The sequence below is a fragment of the Scomber scombrus genome, chromosome 2 (assembly GCF_963691925.1).
Source record: "Scomber scombrus chromosome 2, fScoSco1.1, whole genome shotgun sequence".
NCBI lineage: Eukaryota > Metazoa > Chordata > Actinopteri > Scombriformes > Scombridae > Scomber > Scomber scombrus.
In genome coordinates, this window is record NC_084971.1 from 36,286,850 (window position 1) to 36,300,858 (window position 14,009).

General features: G+C 41.4%; 1 protein-coding gene across 1 annotated transcript in view; it reads left to right on the forward strand.

Moving 5' to 3' along the window:
* The first annotated feature begins 2,727 nt into the window (after positions 1-2,727).
* Positions 2,728-14,009, forward strand: part of LOC133999195 (NACHT, LRR and PYD domains-containing protein 12-like) — a 31,507-nt gene continuing 20,225 nt past the window's right edge. The window contains exons 1-4 of the mRNA XM_062438385.1: positions 2,728-3,020; positions 4,587-4,618; positions 6,432-8,307; positions 11,356-11,529. Of these exons, the coding sequence (XP_062294369.1) occupies positions 2,728-3,020; positions 4,587-4,618; positions 6,432-8,307; positions 11,356-11,529 (2,375 nt within the window). The remainder of the gene's footprint in view (positions 3,021-4,586; positions 4,619-6,431; positions 8,308-11,355; positions 11,530-14,009) is intronic.

Genomic DNA, 14,009 nt, shown 5'->3' on the forward strand with positions numbered 1-14,009 from the left:
CACATTTGTATTTAACTGGTGCCATACAACTCAAAAACATCAGTGAAGCTGGTGTCATTAACTCCACTGAGACAGCATGAGGTCTAGTGTTTAAAAAAAAATGGATTCTATAAATGGTAGGGGAGACCTGGGACGGTTGCAACAGTGTCACTTTCACCAATAAGGGATGACATAACAGTCTTGTGATAAATTTAATATATACCACTCCCTCCATTGCCTTGCATGCAGAAGTGTGCAGATTTTTCAGCAAAAATACAAATTTTTTGTACCAATTCTATATTTTGATTAAAACTGTTTATGTTTGAATTATGTAACTTGTATTAGTTTAGAGAGCAGGAACTTAGGTAAAATGTGAGCCATTTTATCTATGCTAATTTAAAACCACCATGTTGCTTCAGCTATTTAAACAGGGTTGAGAGGATCACTTTAAAAACATATTCCGACAGTTACTAGTTACCTGTTAAAAATTGCAGTCTGTAATGTAATCCAAATACCATATTAAAGTAATGTAACTTGATTATTTTCCGTTACTTTAAGATTACTGCAATACCATATGCAATAATAAAGACATAAGATGAACACGTTCAGTACTGAGTAAGTCAGATAAATCTCTGAGAATTGCTTCATACAACCAGCCTGAGAATGTTACTCCCCAAGCCTGTATTTATGGGGATGGTTGTAACACCTTTTAAGATAAGTGTTACAACCATCCCAAGTTACAATTCTTTCTCTATCATACTCCATTTTTTCAATATGGCCAGACAGTGGGAGAGGAAAATGAACAGGCGTGCCTGCACATGTACTTAAGGCTGCATCAGATGACATGAGGCAGGGAAATTCAGTGACGTCAATCAGCAAAGACTACTCTATCTGGCATTTCGTACTGATACTGCAAGAAATTCATAAAACCTCAAAGAATAAGATTCAAAAAAGTTGTCAGCGTGTACAGTATAATAATTAACTCAGCCATAATTACCGTAAGTGTGATAGTGTGGGGGCGAAGTCTTCAGTGCACAGCAAGAGGAAGTGTTGAATGGTTACTTGATTTAGGCAGTAGACTTGTACTCACATGCACTCACTCCACACAAGTTTGGCCTCAGCATCTGACAGGTGCTAATTAGTGTGCCCTAAGTAGGAATTGGTCACTACTGTCTGTACCAGTTCTACTACAACACTGATTACTCTGATAATATAACACACAGAGATATACTTTGTCCCCACAGAAGTCCAGCTCTTGAACACTGACCCCTCCCTGTTCCAACATCATTGCCCCTCAACTGACTGAATGCACATAGCACACAGCACTTTACCATGAAGCACAGAGAACTTTGACAGTGACGGTCACTGAGAATACTGACTATAGCACTTTATATGATTTTATGTTGTTGATGTTGAATTTTGAATTTGAATTGAATTTTGAATACACACTCAAGTTTATATTTTATAATTTTTAGACAAACGTAGCTTATTGTTGGTTTATTAATTGTCTTTTTCCTGGAATGTTATGTGGAATATGATGAGCTGCTTCTGACCTCAGATGATGTTCTCTAAGAAAGCTCTAATGTTACAAGAATCCACACCACTTAGTGCAAGTTTTGGCAATCTTACTTTTTTTGTTTTTGTTTCAACATACCCTGGTAGTGGGTTGTAACTATGGCACTCCTTGCATTTGACATCAAATATTGACTATGGTGATATAATTGGATTGATTAACTAGGATAGAGCATTAAATATAAAGTTGCAGCATAAAATAATGATTTGCTTTAAAATCATTAAAAGGACATAGAGTGCAAATGAAAGATTAACATGTAAAGTGCTTTGAAATAAAGAGCTCAATCATAAGCTCAGGAGAAGAGAAGTGTTTTTAACCTGGATTTAAAAACAGGTTAATCCAGGAAGAAAACCTCAGGCAGAACTGGTTGGGTTGAGAGAGAGGGGAGACGCATAGTAACAGCAACAATGATAATAATTATAGATGTATGACTAATGATAATAATAATGCATATATGTCTAGCAGTGCATATTGTATTACATGTGCAATACGTCGGCTGCGTACATGGCATGGACTCTAACCACGCAACCACCTCAATCAATATCAGTCGTAGGCATTATTACTATCTTTCAATTCTCACTGTACTTACATTTACAACACAGGTAGCATGCAGTGTTAATACTGTAGAGCAGCAATCACAGGTAAGGAAGACATCAAGTATTAAATTAAGCATTGTGTTAGTTCATGCAGGACATGAAGGTCATACGCCCCAGCTATCAGCGTCTGATTGAATCAGCATACATTGAGTCACACACCAATCACAGCCATTCTCACCACAAGGTTGTCCCTTGAAATATGACTCCCACCTATACTAAACATATTCTGTCTCATTATTTTGCAGTCTAAAGGCCTTTTCTAACTTAATCATTCCTATTGCTTCAGTGGTCCATCCATGTCTGATACATTCATAATTTTCCAGGGTTTCTGGGAGGTGATGTTTGACTGAAAGCAAGACTCAGCAACAGAGCAGGTAAGATAAAAGTTGTTTTTTTAATTACTTGTTTGATTCAAAGCAGAGGTCGATAACACTTCAGCAGAATCCAAAAGGGAAGCAGCAGGATCACAGACTTAAACACAATGACCATGGAGCACAATAGAAAGTCTGGCTGTGGGCTGGTGTTTGTGAATGAGAAGTCCTTCATGTTGAAAATATTCTGTGATTTTAACAGGGAGAGATGATGACGAAGGAAAACCTGCTGAACACTCTGGAGGATTTGTTAGAGAAGGAATTTGAGGACTTCAAGTGGTTCCTAAAGAGTGAAAGTCACCAAGCCATCAAAGCATCCCGGCTGGAGAATGCAGAGAGACGACACACTGTGGATCTGATGGTGCAGACCTACCAACTTCCTGGAGCTGTGGAGGTGACCAAGAAGCTTTTAAAGAAGATCAACAGGAATGATCTGCTGCAGAGTTTATCAGACAGCAGCTCAGGACCAGAAGGTCAGTCACAGGAAGACAGAAACATGATGTCACTGCAGGGTGAGAGCTGCATTTAAATACTGAAACAAGATATTAACCTGTTCACACAAGATGCATCTCTCACATCCAGACTGTGGAGGTCACACAGAAATGTTACATTCATGTTATTTATTTGTTTTAATACTGAAGAACTTCTGGAGCTCTCCTAAACGCCAAACATTTTTTAAATCATTTTTGGACAATGGAGGTCTATGTCACAGAGGAATAAGATACTTGATAAGAACTTGGATACACACACAATACTTGTTAGTAAATCAGTTCATTGTTGGTTTGGATCCAAACATGAGATTTGTCCATGACTCCAACCGGTCGAGGCAGATGGCCGCCCAGTCTGAGGTTTCTTCCCATTAAAAGGGATTTTTTTTTTCTTGCCACTGTCACCAAATGCTTGCTCATGTGGGAGTGAAGTAAAGAGTATGGTTTAGACCTGCTCTTTGTGTTAAGTGCCTTGAGATGACTTTTGCTTGACTGATTGATTGATGATAAGAAAAATACAGAAAATTGCCAGGACCATCCTGGTCTTATTATATGTCTTATGTCTTATTAAAGTTCTGGTAGGGGCCATGCTTACTTTACAACCAGCACTTCACTGTATAGATTTAAGAAGCTCAACTCTGGAAAAACATCATATATGAAGTTTAGCAGCACATCAATCATTTCACATTTGGTGATTTTGGTGCAGGGGATTAATCATGGCTCTTTGCTTAGTGAGCTCAGTGTATATTCTGATAACTCTCTGCACACTGCAGTAAAGCTGTGCTGTATTAAACACCACCCACCAGGTTTTATTGCTAACAATGATCACAAGTCATGCTTTCCACCAGTTCTGCAATATTTGTTGTGATCACGCCCCCCCCCCCCCCTTTGTTCTGTATGGATTCTGCTATTTTACATTCCTTAAAGCCCTGTATCCCTGAAGCATAGTTTAGTATGGGGAGACACATGCATCATAAAGTCGTGAGTAAGGAAAATATAAGATTTTTAAATATCTTAAACTGACAACAGACCCTAATGCTCTCCCAGCTGAATCTGCTAACTCTTTAGTTCCAACTAAAGACTTAACTGCAACTTACACTGCATGTAAAACAGAAATGGGAGAGGGAAGGCAACCTGGTTCTAAATGAACAGTTATGTGAGGTACAATGGAAAACTTCAAATTCAACACTATGGAGAGTTTGCTGGAAAAACCTCATTAGATTTTCCATCACTCCAGCTCAAAAAAGACACTATACCAATTCATCTGTATGTTGGAGACAGTGTGGTTGCATCGAGGCAAATCATTTTCACATATTCTGGTCTTGTTCAGTACTGTTCCCTTTCAGGCAGGAGGTCTATAAAATTTTGCAAAAAGTATTCTAGATAGACATTCCATTTAAGTTTGTATCTTTATACTTAGGAGTTCTTCCTTCAGGAAATGTCACCTCTAATGACAAATATTTATTTCAGATTCTAAGTGCTGCCTGGTTCCTGGTTCTTAATCATTCTGTCTGATCTCATTCAGCTACAACTCAGAGAGATGCAGGAAGTATGACATCCACCGCCCAGCATGGATCAGTCTACAGCCAATCTCAGCTGAGAGATGTTTGTGTTGAAGGGAATCTATCTGTCAGTGTCAACAACACATATGGTAAATCTTTCTCCTGATTTTCTAAGTAAAATAAATACTTTTGTATGTTTAATTGTGCAATATAATTACTGCATTACCTTTAATTATTTTGCTCTCTTAGAGAAGTTGTATGTTTCTGTTTCAGTCCAACCTTCTGCCAGGACAGACGACGCTAATGCCGTGGATCAACAGCTGAAACCTGGTCTGACAGAGTGTAAGTGTGTGTTCACTTTGATTCATTAAAACAAGGCAGCACATGTTAAAGTACCGTAAAAACTGGTAGATAAATCACATCTTAGACATTCTTCATTTGAAACTGGGGCGCGTCTTATACACCAGTAAAATGCAGAGAGATGTAGCCAGGTGTAAAGAAAACACACGGTTAACTGAGTACAATAAAAGAAGAGAGACTGTTTATTTTCTGTATCTTTATTTGTTCACATTTGGTAAAGTGTTGGTTGTCCTATTGAATTGAGTTTTTTTGGGAGGACAGAAGAGTCTGAGGTTCAGGACAAACTACCTGCTGCAATAGATGGCGAGCCAACTACCCTGAACAAATATCAGCACCAAGGAGATATCCACGTACACACCCATTCACACACATTATACACTTACATTACACTACAAGGAACCTTGGAATCAGGTGAACTTGCAATAACTCTACAACAATAAAACCTGCAACAACTCCTATTTTGTTTAAGGGCCCCAACGGACATTTTTTTGTTTTAAGTGTGCACACTTCTTTTTTATTTTCTGACAGTTTGGGTGATTATTCAGTATTCTGTACAAACCATACAAATTACCTTATCCATTGTAAAAAAATTATAAGAGTGGCTACTCAGTTGTCATTCCTGCGTCTGCCTCATTATTGTTGCTCAGTACAGTGGCTCCTCCCGACCTTTCTGCCTGATTTACTAAAGGTTTGCGTGTGTAAAAACGTGTACAAACTTGACATCACCCGCAAAAAATGTGCAAGCTCATCTACTAACTCAGCGCACTCAGGTTTGCGTCTTCCAACTGTACAAAATAATACGTGCTGTCCATTTAGTACGTTTGCCATAATGAATGTAATATGAGGCGTTTTAACCCCAGTGTGCAAAATACAGGGAGGAGAAAATGTAAATATGTTATTTAGCACGCGCATTGTGATTTACCAAACCTGAAGGTAATGTTGCTGACGCTAACTGCGTCTATAAATAATACCTAATATTCTCCCATATGTGGGTTTTTCTGGTAATATTAGTTTTTGTTATATCTCAATATATTAGTTAACCTAACCCTAACCCTAACCCAGTGTCTAAAACGGGCGGCTGTGGCTCAGGAGGTAGAGCAGGTCGTCCACCAATTGGAAGATTGGCGGTTCGATTCCCCGCTCCTCCAGTCCACATGTCGATGTGTCCTTGGGCAAGACACTTAACCCCAAATTGCTCCTGTTGCTGTGCCAACGGTGTATGAATGTGTATGAATGATTAGCTTCCCCTGATGTGCAGGTTGGCACCCTGCGTGGTAGCTCCTGCCATGAGTGTATGAATGTGTGTGAATGGGGTGAATGAAATGTATTGTAAAGCGCTTTGAGTGGTCGAAAAGACTAGAAAGGCGCTATATAAGTACAGGCCATTTAAAAGAGAATAATGTGATGTGTTCAAACCTGAAGACTAAGATAGATGTCACCTGTAACAGCAAAATACAGTTTGAGTAAGCATTTTTGTTATTCTACAGAAAAAAAACGATGCCTTTACTACTGTTTGTGAGGAAAAATCTGTTAATCTTTTATGCTTATTTTTTTCTATTTAGGTCACACAGATGTGATAGTTCCAGTACCAGAACCACAACCCATCTCATATTACCAAGGCAGTGTTCAGTCCAATGTCCAAGACACATATATGTGTGCACAACAGGGGTGGGAGCAGAAGAAGGATGAGCAACGTCTGGATGTTATTTACACAGAGGTGTACATCACAGCAGGTGGTGATGTACACATCAACAGACAGCATGAGGTCAGACAGATTGAGACAGCAAGGAAGCCAGCAGACACTGAGAAACCAATTCAACCCAGTGACATGTTCAAAGACCCATCTGGAGAATACAGACCCATCAGGACAGTTCTGACCAATGGAATTGCAGGAATTGGAAAAACGTTCCTTGTACGCAAGTTTGTGTTGGACTGGGCCGAAGGACGAACCAACCAAGATGTGCATCTCATTTTCCCCTTCACCTTCCGTCAGCTGAATCCACTGAAGGAGGAAAAGTTTCGTTTGGCAGAGCTCATTCACAAATGCATCAGAGAGACCAAAGACATCAAGGAGGAGGCTCTAAATCACATCTTTACAACTCTGCAGTCATCAGGAAACACCAACTTTGACAAAAGTCCATTCAAACTTCTGTTTGTTTTGGACGGACTGGATGAGAGCCGCCTTCATCTGGACTGCTCGACTAATAAAAGGCAGGATAAAGACTTTGATGTTACAGAGTCCACCTCAGTGGATGTGCTGCTGAGAAACCTCATCAAGAAGAATCTGCTTCCGTCTGCTCGCCTCTGGATAACCACACGACCTGCAGCAGCCAATCAGATCCATTCTGATTTTATTGACATGGTGACAGAGGTCAGAGGGTTCAATGACCCACAGAAGGAGGAGTACTTCAGGAAGAGATTCAGAGATAAGAAGGCCACAGGCAGCACCATCATCTCCCACATCAAGACATCACGAAGCCTCCACATCATGTGCCACATCCCAGTCTTCTGCTGGATCACTGCTACAGTTCTGGAGGATGTGTTGAGCAGAGAGGGAGGAGAGCTGCCCAAGACCCTGACTGAGATGTACATCCACTTCCTGGTGTTTCAGATTAATCAGACAAAAGAAAAATATGGCCCAGATAAATGCTTGCAGTACATTAAGTCATTAGCAAAACTGGCTTTCCACCAGTTGGAAAAGGGCAACCTGATCTTCTACGAGAAAGACCTGATAGAGAGTGGCATTGATGTCAGTGGAGCCTCGTTGTGCTCAGGAGTGTTCACACAGATCTTTAAAGAGGAATGTGGGAAAAAGAATGATGAAGAACACATATTCAGCTTTGTCCATCTGAGCATTCAGGAGTTTCTGGCAGCTTTCTATGTACAGAGGTCTCTCGCTAACAGAAACAAGAATGTCATGTCTGAGCCAGGGCAAACTTGTGGTGGACATGTACGAATGTTTTTCAGCAAACCATCTGTGAGAGAGCTCCACAGGTTTGCTATTGACAAGGCCTTAGAGAGTCCAAATGGAACCCTGGACTTGTTCCTTCGCTTCCTCCTGGGTCTTTCACTGAAGACCAATCACGATAAACTACAAGACCTGCTGATAAAAAGAACAGGAAGCTCAGAGACCAGTCAGAAAACAGTGAAGTACATCAAGGAGAAGCTCAGTGAGAATGTTTCTGCAGAGAGAAGCATCAATCTGTTCCACTGTCTGAATGAACTGAAGGATCATTCTCTAGAGGAGGAGATCCAACAGTACCTGAGATCAGGACGTCTCTCCACAGGTGAACTGTCTCCTGCTCAGTGGTCAGCTCTGAGCTTCATCTTACTGTCATCAGAAAAAGATCTGGACGTGTTTGACCTGAAGAAATACTCTGCTTCAGAAGGGGCTTTTCTGGGGCTGCTGCCAGTGGTCAAAGCCTCCAACAAAGCTCTGTAAGTAGACAGATAACTGCAGATACTAACTGTATCACATATGTAGAGCAGTGGTTGTATTAGACTTTCTCATTTTCTTTCATTTTGACAGACAGTTGTGTGGTCACTTTTCACGTCAACACCACATGAAGCAGATGAGGGTTTGTTTGTTTTTCGTGCAGTGACAGTGGAAGCCACTAAAAACACTACGGCCATTGTGTCTGAACGGTCAAATATGAAGAATGCAATTTTACAGAATTAGACAATTACATTTCTCAGAGGGAAGTGATCAGAAGTTGACAAGACACTCTGAACATGGTATTTCTCGATCATGGAAGCACTTGCTTCACCAGTGGTGCAGCTGAACCCAGACTCTTTCCAAAGCATCCAGTCAACGTGCTGTTAGCACCCAGATAATGAGATGTTTTAAGTTAAGTGTGGAGGTCAGCAATGATGTTTTTTTTACCAGGCTAATAACGTAATAACCAGCCAATGACATAATAACTTAACGTAATAACTTATTACGTTATTGGCCAAAAGTTATTAGGTTATTGGTTCAGGACTTTTATTATGTTATTCTGTAACTCGTAATTCCTGTAGTAGTAGCACAACTTTATGCTTCTATCGTGGGCAATAGGCTACGTAGATAAATGGTGTCTGTCGTTGTTGTTTTAATTGCTTTTAACTTTCGTGTTTGAGTGACTGGGTACGTGTTTGTTGGAATATCATGGCGTTATCTAGCAAGGACGTGCAAAACTTTTCCACATGCGGAAAGTGAGCTGCCACTCACTTACACAAGAGACGTGCTGCTTTCCGTTCGCTTTGCTGTAACTACGCTGCCTGCGGACCTGCTTGAAGCTGTGAAAATACAACTAGCTAGCCAATGAGGTAGTCGGCCGCCTCTGCCCAGCGTCCTGCTCTGCAACGCGTGGTCTCTGATGTGTAAAAACGCTAGGGTATGTTTCAAGTACCGGGAGTCAAGCATTCTGGTGTTCACAGAGACCTGGCTCAACGTGGACATACTGATCTCTCTCATGAGTGATACGATGCTTAAATGCTACGGAAACACAAAAAGGGCATACAGTGCTACACCAAATCCACCCCTCTCATACAACATACAAATCTGTGCTAAAAAAACAGCAAGCCACAGATCAAGACAGTATCTGTGTGGTCAAACGACAGTGTTGAGACATTAAAAGGCTCTCTTCTATGCACAAACTGGGACATTTTTCACAATTTGGACATTGATGTTGCTGTTGAAAAAATAACAGAATATCTAAAGTTCTGTTTTGACTGTGTGGTTCCCAAAAAGGTGGTTAAAGTATATCCAAACAACAAACCCTACATAAGCAAAGATGTGAAGGACAGTATCAACCGCCTCAGAGCCAAGGTTGTGTTAGTTCACCTGTCCTCTTCACTATTTACACAAAGATGCTGACTCCTCATCATATTTCAATGAGGTTCAGTCTTTTGTCCAGTGGAGCAACGACCATCACCTCATTATTAATGTTAAGAAAACAGAAGAGATGTTGATTGACCCTAAGTCATTAGGTGACCACTCCCTGCTTTTAATCCATGATCAAATAATCAATCAGGTCAGTTCTTACAGATATCTGGGCGTTCACTTGGATAGTCTGTTTAACTGGGAAGTTCATGTTGATATGTTGCGTTCTTGCCTTCAGCAAAGACTATACTTTCTACGCAGACTCAGGGTCTTTTGGGTTGACCAGAAGTTTATGTTTTTATCAGGCTGTGTTGGAAAGTATCATCAGGTTTGGCATGTCAGCGTGGTATGGTAATCTCTCTGTTCAGGTAAAATCTAAACTTAATCGTCTGGTCCAGACAGCAATGAAGGTTATAGGGAGGACTGAAAACTCCTCTCTGCAGTCCATCTATGAAGAGTCTGTCCTCAGACTGGCACAGAGAGCTTCTTCCCATTCTGCCCACATCCTCAATCCAGAATACCAACTGCTACCATCTGGCAAACGTTACAGAATCCCCATATGCAAGTTTAACAGATTTAAATATTCATTTGTCCCATATACCTCCATTAGAATAATAAATAAGATTAGGTACACAGTTTGAGGTGTGCATTTACATGCTGATGCTCTGCTCTGATTGTTCTAATCACCTTACTGTTACGTTGTACAGAAATGTGTGGGAATGTGCAATATGTGTATTGATTATATTTATGTATTTATTGGAGCAATAGGTAGCATTGTATTTATTTATTGGTGTGCAAATGTGCAACTTTGTTGTTTATCTATCTATGTAAAATTTCCCTTCGGGGACAATTAAGTATATATTTATCTATCTGTCAGTTTTATCCGTGTTTGTTGCTGAAATAAGATAGGGAGGCTGCGCAGGTTGTTTTATTTTGGCAGTGGACCGGAAGTTTTATGCTAATTCTGTGTCTGACTTCCTGTCTGGTGTGATCTGCTCTGTTGAGCTTGACACATTTTAGAAACAGCTCCGTCAAAAATAGAACTGCTGCAGACCGATAGCGCTGCGGCGCAGAGAGCACTCCTGGTGGAAACACTTTATTGGTTAGAGAGGCAGCAATCAGCTCTGGTTACCGCGGTGCAATCGTTCCGCGCTGCTGATGGACCTGGTGGAAATTGGCCTTTATTGATGGTCAAAGTATATTTGTCTTAATTACTGTGTAAGAAAAGGTGTGACTTTCATTTTTCCAATCCAATTATTTTCAATTTTGTTGTTACTGTGCCTCTCTATTAGCCCCAACATGTCAAGGCAGATGGTCGCCCACCTAGAGCCTGGTTCTGCTTAAGGTTTGCCACTATCACCAAGTGCTGCTCATGTGGGAATGTTGCGTCTCTTTAAAATTAACTTAAAGAGTAAAGTCTAGACCTGCTCTGTGTGAAAAGTGCCTTCAGATAACTTTTGTTGTGATTTGGCACAATATAAATAAAGCTGATTGATTTATAAAAAGAAACATTTTACCAGTAACCAAGACCCAGGTGACTTGTTGAAAGAGAAGGTAACTCTAATATTGTGATTCTTTTTACTTTGTAAACAACAGAAACAGTGTTTGTCTTTATCTTCCTTCAGGTTGAGTGACTGTAATCTCTCAGAGAGAAGCTGTGCAGCTCTGTCCTCAGCTCTCAGCTCCCAGTCCTCTAGTCTGAGAGATCTGGACCTGAGTAACAACAACCTGCAGGATTCAGGAGTGACGAAGCTGTCTGCTGGACTGGAGAGTCAACATTGTGCACTGGAGACCCTCAGGTCAGATCACACTGTGATGCTGTATTTATTATTTGTTCTTATTTTGTCAGTACCCATTGATTTCTGGGATCCACCAATGTTTTTTTATTTTATTTTAGCTCTTCTCTTAAGTAAGAGAAGATTTCACAAGTGGTTTCTTTCTGCCTGTCTCCTCCCACCTGAATCAAGCTGTCAGACATAGGTTGTCCGTTTCTTCGCAATCTGATAGAAGGCAGAATTAATTCGCAATGCCTTATGTCGGGCGATGTATTCAGGGTGCTTTCATTTCGAGATGAATATCTGTTAGAACGGTATCACTGTTCATTACGCTCAATCATTTCTCACAGCAAATGTTGTGCATCGTTTTTATGCAAATTGTAACCTTCTGTACAACACTGGCAACGTAGAACACTTTGGCAAGGCAACGGTGTGTCGTCGTATATATATACATGTATATATATATACATATATATATATAGCTGTATGTATACGCTCGGGGCCAGCTCCTCAGCCTCTGTCAGAGGTGGTGGTGGCCCCTCCACCAGTAAGTATTTTATTGAGTATTCATATACACATCGTCACATTTTAGTCTTAAAATACACCCACTGTTTTCAACGAAGTGTTTCTCTGCTCCGGCTACCACTCGGCCAAGTTTGCCTTAGCCCCGGCGGCTAAGCTAACTTCTGCTAAGAAAAGCCAATAAGAAGATTGCTGACCTTAAGGAGGATATCCGCAGGCTCTCAAACAAACTCAAAAAGAAGGACTCACTGCTGTCCAGCTTCATGGAGGTGGCCGCCGGGCAGTCCAAACAGTTGGCATCGTTCAACGTAGCTCTCCAGGACACAGTGGTGTGGGACCCCTCTGCCTGTCTGCGGCCCTCCTGCTCCACACCTAACCTCCAGTCATTCTGGACCAATGTGGTGGTCCGTGGTCTCAGACGAGACTGCCTCTCCCCCACACCTGAGCCTCTCCAAGCACTACGCAGCCCTAACGCGTGACTGTCCGATCCGGCTGCTGACCCTGCGACTCTATCTCCCCCGGATCTGGACCTGAAAACAGCCCCTGCCGACACCGCAGCTTTCCCTCCACTGGTCGCTGGCGACTCTCGAGTGGTAGGCAGCTCTAAGGTGAATCCAAATGATCAGCCTTCATCCCAGTCCTCGACCTCATCTGCCCGGTGGAGGATCCTGAAGGAGGCTGTTCTCCGTCGCTCCAGCGGACTCCCTCCACCTGAGCCGATGGGGAATCCCTCTCCCAGGTGTTGGGTCAACTGGAGACTCTCAGTTCAGGATTCAACTTTAGATAAACAGATTAGCATTTTAATGTTACTGAACATGCAGATTAATGTCATCAATGAAAATGTATTATTGTCAGTGAAGAATAAAAATATGAACCAACCTTCTGCAATATCTGATGAATATTTAACACTTAACAGCAGATCTAAAAGTAAATAGATTCTGTTGTGAAACCCAATGTGTGTGTGTGTGTGTGTGTGTGTGTCTGTGTGTGTGTGTGTGTGTGTGTGTGTGTGTGTGTGTGTGTGTGCGTGTGTGTGTCCAGACTATCAGAATGTCAGGTCAAAAAGGAAGGCTGTGCTTCTCTGGCCTCAGCTCTGAGCTCCAACCCCTCCCATCTAAGAGAGCTGGACCTGAGCTACAATCATCTAGGAGACTTGGGAGTGAAAGAACTGTCTGCTGGACTGAAGATTCCTCACTGCAGACTGGAAACTCTCAGGTATGAACAGACAACAAGAGCTCACAAACTGTTTATCTGTCACACTGACAAGCTGAGGACTGTTGGTTCACAGTCTGTACCAGCAGCTCTGCTGATAACAGTGAAGACAGTAACTGATGTGCTGAGAGTCTCTGTCCCCACTGAGACTGACCTCTGAACTAATATCAGACCAGGATCATGCAGTTATCATGTAGCAGCACCTACAATGCATAACATTCCTGTTTCACTACAAATTAAAGAATAGAATAGAATCTTTATTGTCAGTGCACAAGTACAACGAAATGTGATGCAATCCTTTGGTACAAAACAAAACAAAACAAAACAAAAAAATGCAAAAGTTAAAAATACATAAAAGTGCAAAAGATAAAACTATGAATAAATAAATAACTAAAAGCTCCATGTATTGCACTTAAAAGAATGATTGGCATATTGCACACTCCAATTAGCAGCATTTTAAAAGCTTGACATATTGCACTTGCAGCAATGGCTCTGCGATAAATACGTTTTTTTGTCCTTGTCTTTAAAATCCTGTATCTCCTGCCTGATGGCAGTCGCTCAAACAATGGGTGACCAGGGTGAGATGAGTCTCTCAGTATGTTTTTTGAGGCAGTGGGAATTCAACAGTTCTTCCAGTGAGGGGAGAGGTTTCCTGAGGAGTCTGAGGAAATACAGTCTCCACTGGGCCTTCTTAAACCAGCGCTGTAGTGTTAGCACTCCAGGTGAGATCCTCCTCAATGGTGACGCCCAGGAACTTGAAGTCGGCCACC